Genomic DNA, 13,743 nt, shown 5'->3' with positions numbered 1-13,743 from the left:
CTGGAGCTCTGTCAGAGTGACCATCAGGTTCTTGGTCACTTCCAAGACCAAGACACTTCTCCCCCGATTGCTTGATTTGATCTGACATGCACTGTCAACTGTGGGACCTTATATAGACAGGTGTGTGCCTTTCAAAATCATGTCCAATCATTTGAATTTACCACAGGTGGACTCCAATGAAGTTGAAGAAACATCTCAAGGATGATCAATGGAAACAGGATGCACCCGAGCTCAATTTCTAGTCTCATAGGAAAGGGTCTGTACACTTAAGTAAATAAGATTTTTTATTTTTATTTTGAATACATTTGAAAACCTATTTTCTCTTTGTCATTATGGGGTATTGTGTGTAGCTTGAGACAAATTTGACAATTTAATCTATTTTTAAAAAAGGCTGTAACGTAACAAAATGTGGGAAAAGTCAAAGGGTCTGAATACTTTGAATGCACTGTGTGTGTGTGTGTGTAATCTAAAATGTGTCATTTATTACTCCTGTCGACAGCACTGTACGAGCACAGAAAAATACTTCCCCACCCCTGTCGACAGCATCCCCAACCTAAAACATCTCCCCACAGCCATGAATCTACACAGAACATATTGACAAACAGATTAAAAGGTTAATAACGTCACCTTCTGTGCAGAGCCCTCACTCCTTGCATCATCATCTCTGGTAGATAAAGTATAATTGATGACCGGATCAAGAGATCAGTTCAGGGCAGAAATACTCTGATGAATCTTCAGAGGATACGATGAGAAGAGCTCTATGATAAAAGACTCAATGCTTCTAGAAAAAGAGGATTTATTTTTGTTCTCGTTTTTAAAAGTGTTTTGGAAAACCACAACCGGATTAAACCTAACAGCGTGCAATGCTACTCCGAGGGGATAACATAACGGATTCTAGACACTGGAATCATAGGCCCTGGGCTGTGAATCTGGGATATGGCTCTCTCTCCAGACACAGGGAATAGATTCAGGAATTGGGATAGAGCCAGAACTCTTGAGTAAACAATGGACAGTGTAAATATCAATGGTTCAGGACATGACATATTACACAAGGTGCCAGCCAGCCACATAGACCCAAATTTGGCTTTTTAAAGAGACAGAGACCAAAGCACAGAAAATATCAGGTTTAACACAGAAGCTGCATTGAAAAGGCATCAGGCCTGGCCACTATCATCATCATAATCATCACAGTGATAAGTAGCTTACAGAGTGGGTGGGGCCAGAGCTGCATCGCTCACTTCCCACCTACCCCTCCCATCTCTGTCCAATCAGACGATAGCATCAAAGGCATTTAGAATGTTCATTTTGTTCGGTTCGCATTGTAAAAAGGCAAAAAATATTAAACATTTCAGAGAAAACGCATAAAACGTAGTGTTCAAATCTTTCTGAAACATTTGGTATAAGTCAATTCCTTTGTTCAGCCCATTCTGAACAGCGCTTAATTCCTATTTCACAAAAATGACATTATCATCAATATTAAAGGATGAATCACAAATGAGGTCTGTGTGTATCACGTCTGAGGTTACTTCCCCCCAGGTCCATCAGACTGCCAGATGAGATCACTCGCAATTAGCATGTTAGCGGCTAAAGGGTCAGTCTATGTATTTCCTATGGGAGAGAGAACACATAACTCTTGGGGTGAATTCACCCCTTATAGACTAGACCCGTGGCAGTTCCACTGCATCTGTTAATAGACTATATAAAGTACATAAGACACCATTTATCCACAAACCCGTATACCAATACACATTCCTTTGTAAAAAAAAAAATTAACCACCCTTCACAGGCACACACACACACACACACGAGAGAACAATTAATAAAATATTACACTTAAAAAATAAAATTGTCCTGTCTTTTTTTCCCAATTATAAAACATTTCATCACTTGACAGTACAGGTACACACAGACAAAACGCTCTCACATGGAGAACACCCCCACCCCCTGTACATACACAGACACACAAGTCACATTCCTCTCAGTGTGTGTGTGGATGAATGTGTATCATGGGGGGTGGGAGTGAGAGTGTGTGTGGATCAGAACCAGAGGTCTTCTGGGAGAATTAGTTTTTAATACTGTCAGTGTGTTAGTGTAATAAAGGTGACGCAAGTATGACTCCGCAAAAGACGAGGAACCAATCGGCGGACCCCTTGTTTTTCTTAAAGGTTATACAAAAGCAAGACCTGCATAGTCCAGTTCAATGTCCTATTGAGATTGACAACCACACAAAGATCAGTGTCCGCAATAATACTGTATGTGCCTGGTCCTGCTTCCTCTGTAGCCACCATCTGATTGGTCAGTCCCAGATGTCTTGCTTTCCTGTAATTTGTACTTGTAGTGGCACACTGGCATCGTTTGGAAGCAATTTCCCTCAAGGAGTTCTGTCCAAACTCCAAAAGACAGAGAGGAGGAGAGACACGAGGGTGTTTGGGTGTAAGGCTACATTGTAAACACCGCCCCATTTAATCTATCTCTATGACAACATCACAGAGTTCCAAAGTTCCAAACTCAGTGTGGGAGGCGCCAAACCCACATTGTGAGGGGGACAAACTCAGACTGGGTGGAGCCTAGCTTAACATGGGAGGAGTCTAGCTCAGTGTGGGAGGAGCATGCGTTCCAGGGCACACTGCAGGTGCTCCCAGTTCTTCCAGATGACCACCAGTAGGGACAAACCCATGCAGGTGAAAGCCAGGTGCACGCGGCTCCGCAGGAGGGGCGCGGTGAACTTGGCCGCAGTGGAAACGCACACCAGGATCACCGTGACGATGGCCAGCATGATGTTGATGCATTTCCCCAGCAGCACCTTGGCGTCTGTGTTCTCCACCTGTACCGTCTGCTGCTGCTGCTGCTGGAGCTCCAGCTTAGAGACACGCGTCTGACACGACTCCAGAGCCTCCTGTAAACACAGAAAAACACATACATTCAGTTAACATTTGACACTCAGGCTTAAAGTTACTGACCATATCCAGCTTAGATAGATGTGTAAGGGGCATGTTTGTAGAGGGCATGTTTGTAGATGTGTGTGTGTGTACATACCTGGATGTCCCTAGCTCTCTCGTAGGCCTGGTAAGCCACCTTCTCCTCGATGCTGGCCAGCTCTTGCTTCAGGTTACTGGTCTCATGCTGGTGCAACTCTGTCAGGTCATTTAACTGGTCCTCTAACCGCTCAAACCTATTAGGTAGAGACAGAGAAGGGGAGAGAGAATGACGAGTCTTAATATTGAATGCACAGCTTCAATTCCAAAGCAAACCTGTGTGTCCATCTCTTCCTTCACCAATGTGTGTGTGTGTTCTCTGTTTGTGGTGTGTGAAGCATTTTCTACATAGGCGTGTTGATACATCAGCCCTAAGTTGACAGTATCAACAGCCAACAATATTAAAAACAAGATTATGGTTCAAGGTGGGAAATAGTGAAGCAGGTCTAGATTATCATAAAGTGAAACCGCTAGAACGATGGTGGAGGATGTTGTTGGTGCGTCTGCATGGAGGATGTTGTTGGTGCGTCTGCATGGAGGATGTTGTTGGTGCGTCTGCATGGAGGATGTTGTTGGTGCGTCTGCATGGAGGATGTTGTTGGTGCGTCTGCATGGAGGATGTTGTTGGTGCGTCTGCATGGAGGATGTTGTTGGTGCGTCTGCATGAGGATGTTGTTGGTGCGTCTGCATGGAGGATGTTGTTGGTGCGTCTGCAAGGATGTCTGAAAGATTAGGTTCTTTAGGTTCTTTTATACCCAGAAATGAGGGTGTGTTTTTGCTTGCTGTATTGATTTGTGCGTGTGTGTGCGTGTGTGTGTGTGTGTGTGTATGCCATTGTGTCTGCACCAACCTATATCTCTCCTCCTGCAGTGTCTGTGTGATGAAGCTGTAGTCGCTCTTGAACTGTCTTTTCAGTGACTCCATGTCCTCGGCCAGCTGTGCCTGGGCCTCCCTAATCTCCCTGACCTCCTCCAGCACCTCCCCCAGCCTCCCCTGAGAGTCTGACCTCCCCGGCCCACTCCCCGACCCCAACCCCGACCCCCCCGCCGGGTTCCCGTTGGAGTCTGCCGACACAGAGGTCCCTATGGAACATTCGTCGTCGCTGGGGTACTTGGCCTTGGCAATTGTGGTGGCACTGCCGCTCAGCGCCCGGGCCCCGCCTTCCGCCTGGAGCCCCGCCCCCGTCTCCATGGAGCTCTTCATGTGGGCGATGTTGTCGGCGCTGCCGAACTTGTTGCGGATGAGGTTGGCGAACTCCCGTGACTTGTTGAAGAAGAAGGGGGGCGAGAGGGAGACCCCGGGGCCGATGGTCTTGACCTTGTCCATTGCCGGGTTGCGCGCGCTGGCCGAGCTGACGTCCCGCAGGCTGCCGTCCTTTTGGACCTCCTTGCCCCCCTCCCCCCGGGCATCCCTGGGCGGGTGCTTGGCCCCGTTGGCCTCCTCCTTCATACGACGGTGGTACTGCTCCAGCTTCCTCTGCAGCTGGGCGATGCTGTGGGCAGACTTCTGGTTCTTCTTCTCAAACACCTGGCAGACCCACAGGAGAGGCAAAGGGTCAAATTAAAGATCCTGCTATAATTGCTGCATTTTCTTTAAAAAGAGGCTTGTAAACATTCAGCGCACTTGGCAGATGCAGTTATGTAGCATCATAAAAGGAGAAATCAGTGGGATGTAACTGGACTGACCTGGCGTATGCGTGCCACCTGCTGCTTGTCAGCGTTGTTGACCAGTTTGAGGTACTCTGCCACATTCTGGTCCCTGGCTGTCTGTTCCACCTTGATCTGCTCTGTCACCTTGGGGGAGGTCAACGAGTCAACACAGTGACTAACACACAGATGGGCCAATGCTCTCGCTCTCTCACACACACGCGCAACACACACACTCACCTTGAGTATCTTCTGCTGCAGGCTGTCGATGGCCAGACGGCCCTTAGTGAAGTCCAGGCCCACGCCAGACACCAGGTTGGACTCTGAGCCCCCCCGCCGCATCGGTACCGGGAGGCTGAGGATATTGTTCCCATCGCTGCCGCGCTCCGCCTGGACACACACAGAGAGAAACATGTAAGTAATTGAGAATGTCACTTCAAAGAGAATGTTTTCAATTAAATTTACACTACAGTAAATGACTCATGTACGTATGATAGGACAGTATGAGCTCAGCCAAGTTCATGGTGAATCTCATAGCAACGTATAGTTAGTAAGATAGATATTGATCATTTTATTGAGTGGTAATTGTTTTATCACACGGTAATACACTGTCATCATAATCTCATCCCTTGTAATGTAAACACAAGCTCCATTTCTAGGACTGTCTGTGTGTGTGTGTCTTCATGCGCACATTCTTGCGTAGCCGTGCGCCTGTGTGCACGTGTGAGTCTGTGCGCCCTCTAACCCATTCCGGCATTGAGAAAAATAACTGGATAGGAGGAGAGGACAAAAGACGCATGAAAGAGAGCTCCAAGTCTCCTCTCTCTGCAGACTTTAATGGCTCTACTGAGTGGCTAGGGCAGTTGGTAGCCTCTGGGTTTAGAGGCACAGCCTCTGATGCAGAAGCGGCTTTGACTGTTAACTACAGGGACAGAGGATGATTACGTAATAAACCAACCTGAGATGCCTGCAGTACAACTGGACTGTATGTAACCCGACTATATAACTACACGGTTACCTTGGCAGCCAGCAAACACACACACATATATAAGGCATAGCCAGCTTGTCCTCATCTATAATTTACAGGGCAGAGTCAGGGCCCCTTCTCATGTCCGACAGTAACTGATGAAATTAATAAAGCAGGCAACAGCAGCTTTAGCCTACTGGTTCACACATCACACATGTCGCACCACTCTCACACACACACACACACACACACACACACACACACACACACACACACACACACACACACAGCCTGTCTCCCTCTCTCTCCTCTCCATCCCCAGATTCCCCACCCCTCTCTCCTCTCCATCCTCAGATTCCCCACCCCTCTCTCCTCTCCTCTTCATCCTCAGATTTCCCTCTCCTCTCCATCCTCAGATTCCCCACTCCCTCTCTCTCCTCTCCATCCTCAGATTCCCCTCTCCTCTTCATCCTCAGATTCCCCACCCCTCCTTCTCTCTCCTCAGATTCCCCTCTCCCTCTCTCCTCTTCATCCTCAGATTCCCCACCCCTCCTTCTCTCTCCTCAGATTCCCCTCTCCCTCTCTCCTCAGATTCCCCTCTCCCTCTCTCCTCTTCATCCTCAGATTCCCCACCCCTCCTTCTCTCTCCTCAGATTCCCTTCTTCCTCGCTCCTCTCCATCCTCAGATTCCCCACCCCTCTCTCCTCTCCCTCCACAGATTCCCCTCTCCCTCTCTCCATCATCAGATTCCCCACCCCTCTCTCCTCTCCATCCTCAGATTCCCCACCCCTCTCTCCTCTCCATCCTCAGATTCCCCACCCCTCTCTCCTCTCCATCCTCAGATTCCCCACCCCTCTCTCCTCTCCATCATCAGATTCCCCACCCCTCTCTCCTCTCCATCCTCAGATTCCCCACCCCTCTCTCCTCTCCATCCTCAGATTCCCCACCCCTCCTTCTCTCTCTCTCTCCTCAGATTCCCCACCCCTCTCTCCTCTCCATCCTCAGATTCCCCTCTCCCTCTCTCCTCTTCATCCTCAGATTCCCCTCTCCCCTCTTCATCCTCAGATTCCCCTCTCCCTCTCTCCATCCTCAGATTCCCCACCCCTCTCTCCTCTCCATCCTCAGATTCCCCACCCCTCTCTCTCTCGTGGTGTAAGCTCAGCTCAATTCCCACTCTCTCTGAGTGCCAGTTAACTAGGTCTCCAACCCCAGACAAACACTATCCTGGACCACTCAGGCCCAGCACACAGATGGCCCCACCAGTCAGTAAACAGGCTATTCTGCCTGGGTCAGAACCTACACGCACAAACACATTATCGAGTCAGCATGGCCAGAGAATTAGCTGACCCTTACATGACCCCCAACAAGCCCGAGGGATGAGGAACAGCAAGCACTGACATGTTGTCTGTCCCATCTATCACACACAGACACAGTACACACCACATCCTGCCCACCTCATCTAATCTGGAAGATGGGGGGATTCAAGTATGGTAACTAACATTTTTTTGGAGTCTCATAGTCAGTATTCCAAACACATACAGTCTGAGAAAGAGAACAGACACAGACACCACATAACACAACCATATGCCACAAATGTACATATGGGATGTGTTGACTGTCCCCGGGTCAATGCTAAACTCAGGTCAGTATTTATCCTCTAAACCGGGCTGGTATTAAAGCCAGTCAGACTACAATTTCAAGTGATGAGGCAGGCAGACACAGTGCAACACAACAACCCATGATGAGGCAGACACACACACTGTAACACAACAACCCATGATGAGGCAGACACACTGCAACACAACAACCCATGATGAGGCAGACACACTGCAACACAACAACCCATGATGAGGCAGACACACTGTAACACAACAACCCATGATGAGGCAGACACACTGTAACAACAACCCATGATGAGGCAGACACACTGCAACAACAACCCATGATGGGGCAGACACACTGCAACAACAACCCATGATGGGGCAGACACACTGCAACACAACAACCCATGATGAGGCAGACACACTGTAACAACAACCCATGATGAGGCAGACACACTGTAACAACAACCCACGATGAGGCAAACACACTGTAACAACAACCCATGATGAGGCAGACACACTGTAACAACAACCTATGATGAGGCAGACACACTGCAACAACAACCCATGATGAGGCAGACACACTGCAACACAACAACCCATGATGAGGCAGACACACTACAACCCATGATGAGGCAGACACACTGCAACACAACAACCCATGATGAGGCAGACACACTGTAAGAACAACCCATGATGAGGCAGACACACTGTAACAACAACCCATGATGAGGCAGACACACTGCAACACAACAACCCATGATGAGGCAGACACACTGCAACACAACAACCCATGATGAGGCAGACACACTGCAACACAACAACCCATGATGAGGCAGACACACTGTAACAACAACCCATGATGAGGCAGACACACTGCAACACAACAACCCATGATGAGGCAGACACACTGCAACACAACAACCCATGATGAGGCAGACACACTGCAACACAACCCATGATGAGGCAGACACACTGTAACAACAACCCATGATGAGGCAGACACACTGTAACAACAACCCATGATGAGGCAGACACACTGTAACAACAACCCATGATGAGGCAGACACACTGCAACAACAACCCATGATGAGGCAGACACACTGCAACACAACAACCCATGATGAGGCAGACACACTGTAACAACAACCCATGATGAGGCAGACACACTGCCTGGGGAGAGATATTTGTTAGTTGTAGTGTTGTGTGTTCTATGTAGGCTAGAGCTGCTCAGCTCAGCGTGTTTCCCCACAGTCACACACACACACACCTGAACAACGTCTCAGTACAGGAAATCACAGTATGACCTCAGCTGAGCATCAATGTACTGGATTTTGTCATAAAAACGTACAAATCAGAACAGAAGAAAAGCCAGAAACAAAGTAATTGTCTGGAGATGAACAGTTCTAAAAGAGGCTTCAGTTGGTGTGAAATTCATGACCAAGAGGTGGTAATAGGACGTAGGCTGTCAAACCCATTTGATAAGCCCTAGCTAGCATGGATCTGTCCTATCAGTAGAAGGGCGATTCCACGCCAGCAGAGTATTTTGTGTAGGTCGTTGACAAACAAAATGACAATTAAATCTATTTTTATCTCAACTTGTAACACAACAAAATGTGTGTCTGAATGAGCTGATGATTGAATAAAAGTAGAGATGGATGGAGAGTTGCAAAGAAAGACAGGGTGAGAGTCAGTGGATGAGAGGAGGGGCCATCTTGACCTGTTTGTATTATGTGGGTTACAGCCTATAGCCTGTCTGATCTAACCCAGATAGGACTTTCAACATCAAATCATACATCAACCATTCTGCATTCAAATCTATTTTGTTCCCATAGAAATGAATATTCACACACCACTCTAAGATGAATAGGCTATCCATTCTGACCCACATCAGACTGGGCTACCCTACACTGTGTGTGTGTGTGTGTGTGTGTGTGTGTGTGAGAGAAATAAAGTCACAATGAGATTGGTGGGATTCAAATAAACAGATTTGGTAAAGATATGAGAAGTTAAAAACTACCCCCGAGCCGTCGCTCACAGGAACTGACCTCACAGTGGACCCGTCATGACCCCGCCAGCCATTCTACTACAGCATTACCCGACAGCCTAATCACTACGATCTACGACATCACAGGTACTCTGAGTTAAGTAACTGTCACGACTTCCGCCGGAGTCGGTCCCTCTCCTTGTTCGAGCGGTGTTCGGCGGTCGACGTCATCGGCCTTCTAGCCATCACCGATCCACTTTTCATTTTCCATTTGTTTTGTCTTTGTTTTTTTACAAACCTGGTTTCAATTCCCCCATTAAATGCTTATTATTCAACCCTCTGGTTTCCCCCATGTTTGTGTTTGTTTTATTGTAAGGCTGTATCTGACGGCTGGGATTATTACTGCCGGGTTTTGTTATTAAGCCCGTTTATTTCATGGTACCGGTATTTTTCCAGCACCATAGTATTGTGTTTATACTGGTGTTTTCTTGAATTTAATACCTTGTCCACGCATCTCAGCTCTCCTGCACCTGCCTCCTTTCACCAGTTACCCACAGCCTTGACAGTAACACTGTTGCGGTACCACACCTCTGGTTCATACACAACCAGCCCACCAGCCACCTACAGTATCCATACTTGAATCTGACACTGAGAAATCCACATAGCAGATCAGAGGGCAAGGTGGAGATATTACCATATTGCTTACTGTAGTGTATAGCAGAACTTCCCAACTCTTTCCAATCTACATGAAGTGCTAATGGACTACTATGGTTATAGGGGTTGTCTGTGGACTGCAGGGCCAGACAGGGTTTATACCCTCCACAGTGTTGAGCGTTTATAGCACAGCCTCCTAAAACACTGGAGAGGCCAGGCTCACTGCATCATTCTGTCAACCCATGGCCTTGCAAATCAAAGCACAGAATAAATGTGTTGCATACCTACTCACCCTGTATAACAATATATCAACCATTCAGCAGTTAAGTTCAGAACACTGCTCCCTCCATCTGCTACAGCGCTACCACAAAGACCTGAAAAATAGGACTTTTAAATGTTTTGATGTCCGAGACTGTCTGTCTGGTGATTGTTCTGGTTGGGTGTATATATAAATCATTGATTCCTGTCGTGTATTTATCCCCCTCTGGGCTACTAGTCTTCCTCTCCTCTGCTCCCACTTCCCACCCACGCCTGTTCTAACTCCACTGTCTACTAGCCTACTGTTTGTCTGGTGATTGTTTTGAACGGTTCTGCCTGCTGTGCTGCCTCTTAGCCTGGCTAGCATTGTGAATGAAAAGAGCGATGCTCGACTTGGACAGGAGCTCAGCGGAGCTAAGTACCGCTACTTTAAAATGTTTTACTGCTTGAGCTCGTGTTCCTCTTATAGAATATTAGTGAAAAAGTACTATGGAGCTCCTGCGCCTAAATATAAACAAAATTAGCATCGGAAGCTATTTCAGTCCAAGTCAAGCAATGCCACAGACTCGCTTGGTATGATTAAATAACAATTTAGGGACGGGAAATATTCAGTTGGTTGCTGGTCTGAGTTTGTAACCACGCCCCCGAGCGTCTATCTGAATAGAATAATCCAGTTTAGTGTGAAGTTGATGAGTTGATTTGAGCAGAACCGGTTTTGACCAGATCCCAGACCCAAACAAACTGATTCGCTCTGCGGTCTGCAAATCAGCACACACTTCAGGGAGAAACACTCTCTCTCTCTCTCGCTCACTCTATGTGTGTGTGTGTGTGTGTGTGTGTGTCCTGCACGGCACCATAGAAAACGCCCAGAGTCCTGCTCTTATCAGACTTCAGGCAAATGTCAAAGACAAAGGAATTCTGATTACATTCATGGTCCTGCAGCAACTTTACCTTTGGTTTTACACTCAACGAGCACTCACTCACACGTACTAGTAAATCAGGTCAACCCCTGGGCTGGGCTCCAGTAGTTAAACATACCTGGGTTACTGCTACATGCCCTGACCTGCAGTGTATACACTAAACACACATAGTGAATGCAGGTAACACAGGACAGGATATCCACAGACTGTACCATATGATGGAAGAGTGTTTATGGTATTTATGCTACACTGAGCTGCGCTTCTCTTGCCCACTTCCCTGTGTATGAGTGGAGAGAATCACCACTTGTATTTCCATATAACCGGCTAAACACTGACGTGACAGAGGGTTAGGACGTGTGTGTGACCGTGTGTCAGGGAGTCATCCCTCCTGGGAAGCACACTTTCTTTGACAATGTTCCAGCAGAAAGAATGAGGAAGAAAACAAGAAACAAAACAAAAAAGAGAACCAGAAAGAAAACAAGAAAAGAAACAAGACAACATGAAAAAAACTAAACATGAAAGAGAACGAGAGACCGTGAGAAATAGAGATCAAAGTATGAAAGCCAATTTCTAAGCTAGAGATAACAAACTCCTCCAGTTTCTCTGTCTTGTTAAGTGTACAGATAAATGATGAGCCTTTAGCAGGCCTGCAGTGGAGCACATCAGCCCCAGAGGTCTCAATAGCACCAACTTGGACGCATCCCGGAGAGGAGTGTGTGTCTCTAATTAATTTAGGGTGGTTTACCAGGCCCCAAGCAAGTAGAGCACAGCCCTCAATATCTCACTGCTAAGGGCCAAGTACATTAACACACACTCGTATAGAGACGTAAAGAGGGTAGAGTCCCCAAAGCCATGCCAAGGACTGTGTCAGCACTCAGATGGAGGGAGATGGAGAGAATGTCATGTAACAGAGAGAGAGAGAGTACGCGAGAGAGGAGGTGAAAAAAAGAGAGATCCATCCTAGAAAAATCAATAGACTGTTAAGGGCCCAGTGCGGTCAAAAACTAGATTTTCCTATTTTATATTTATTTCCAAACTATGAGGTTGGAATAATACTGTGAAAATGATAATTCCCTTTTAGTGTAAGAGCTGTTTAAAAATATATATTTCAACCTGTTTTGGTGGGATGGAGTTTTGGCCTGACTGGTGACATCACTAAGCTCTAATTAGTTAATAAACTAATAAGAAAGAGAATTCCAAACCTCTCTGCCAATAAAAGCTAGTTTTCCCCTCCCCACAAATTATTTGGGGGCAATTTTAATTGAAAACAATCACAGTAAGGTATTTAATTGTTACCCAGAAATGAGTTGATTGATATTGAGAAGGACCTTTAACATCAATTTACAAAATGGAGAGCTCTACTATGACTAGACAGTCACCCAGAGAACAATATACACACGCACTAATTAAAACTCTGGCGGATAAATAAGGCTACACAGTCCACAGACATCGGGGAGGGGGGGGGGGCAGGAACTCTTCACCAGAAAAGCCTGAAAAGATGTAATCCTCTCCTTTCTGTCATCTGACATTTAATCTCTTTTTTTTCCAGAACCAAGATTACCCAGCAGCCACCACCCTCAAAAAACACACTCTTTTAGATGGAGAGAGAAGAGGATAGAAAGAAAAAGATGAGCACATAGAGATGGAGAGGGAGGTGGGTGAGGATAAAGAGATGGAGAGAGGTGAGAGAGGGATGGCTATAAAAAGAGAAAGAAGTGAAGGGTGGATAGAGTAGGAGAAGAGTTGAACAAGTGTAACCATGTAATCGTATTGATTTAGGCCTAAAGAAAGAGAGAAGAGGGATAGATAGAAAGAGAGTAGGAGAAGAGTTGAAGTGTAACAGTGAATCCTGTTGTAATGTAGCTTCCTTAAATAGTACCCGCAAAACACCAGTCTCAACGTCAACAGTGAAGAGGCGACTCCGGGATGCTGGCCTTCTAGGCAGAGTTCCTCTGTGTCCAGTGTCTGTGTTCTTTTGCCCATCTAATCTTTTATTTTTATTGGCCAGTCTGAGATATGGCTTTTTCTTTGCAGCTCTGCCTAGAAGGCCAGCATCTTTCTTGACAATTTCTCACCTTCATTTCTCAGAACAAGAATAGAATGACGAGTTTCAGAAGAAAGGTCTTTGTTTCCGGCCATTTTGAGACTGCAATCGAACCCACAAATGTAATCGAACCCACAAATGCTGATGCTCCAGATACTCAACTAGTCTAAAGAAGGCCAGTTTTATTGCTTCTTTAATCAGGACAACAGTTTCAGCTGTGCTAACATAATTGCAAAAGGGTTTTCTAATGATCAATTAGCCTTTTAAAATGATAAACTTGGATTAGCTAACACAACGTGCCATTGGAACACAGGAGTGATGGTTGCTGATAATGGGCCTCTGTACGCCTGAAAGATTAGTGGAATCTGTGTGAGTAGCTGGACAGGTAGGATGACTGGCAGTGAAGGTGAACGGGTGGTCACGGGTCAGGTGACAGAGGAATGGACTGAGGCAGGAAATCCTTTAACCATAAAGTGGTATATTTACTGGGTAGTCTGTGGTGCATCACAAAGGAAATAAATAACATGTATCCAATCAAATTCATAATCAAATCATAACAATCATTCATTCATTATTAACATAATTAGTTGATTCAGCAATTCAGTTCATTAAGAGGTCAATAGGAATCATCCTTGAGTCATAATATTCATCATAATCATGTGAAGAATAATACAAATAATTAAATCAGTGA

The 13,743-nt window shown here is 46.3% G+C and overlaps 1 protein-coding gene across 2 annotated transcripts in view; it reads right to left on the bottom strand.

Annotated features, from left to right (window-relative positions):
* Positions 1 to 779: 779 nt before the first annotated feature.
* The window catches only part of LOC139393221 (transmembrane and coiled-coil domain protein 3-like), a 38,026-nt gene continuing 25,062 nt past the window's right edge, over positions 780 to 13,743 (bottom strand). The window contains exons 2-6 of one of the 2 annotated variants that reach the window (XM_071141665.1): positions 4,862 to 5,011; positions 4,661 to 4,768; positions 3,826 to 4,502; positions 3,037 to 3,172; positions 780 to 2,896 (exon numbers count right to left, since the gene is read on the bottom strand). In XM_071141665.1, the coding sequence (XP_070997766.1) occupies positions 2,594 to 2,896; positions 3,037 to 3,172; positions 3,826 to 4,502; positions 4,661 to 4,768; positions 4,862 to 5,011 (1,374 nt within the window). In that variant the 3' untranslated portion in view covers positions 780 to 2,593. The remainder of the gene's footprint in view (positions 2,897 to 3,036; positions 3,173 to 3,825; positions 4,503 to 4,660; positions 4,769 to 4,861; positions 5,012 to 13,743) is intronic. The other variant, XM_071141666.1, reaches the window with a different exon arrangement.

Source organism: Oncorhynchus clarkii, chromosome 33, assembly GCF_045791955.1.
Source record: "Oncorhynchus clarkii lewisi isolate Uvic-CL-2024 chromosome 33, UVic_Ocla_1.0, whole genome shotgun sequence".
NCBI classification, from domain to species: domain Eukaryota; kingdom Metazoa; phylum Chordata; class Actinopteri; order Salmoniformes; family Salmonidae; genus Oncorhynchus; species Oncorhynchus clarkii.
The sequence above is the reverse complement of the archived record's forward strand: the minus strand, read 5'-3'. Positions and strand labels throughout refer to the sequence as shown.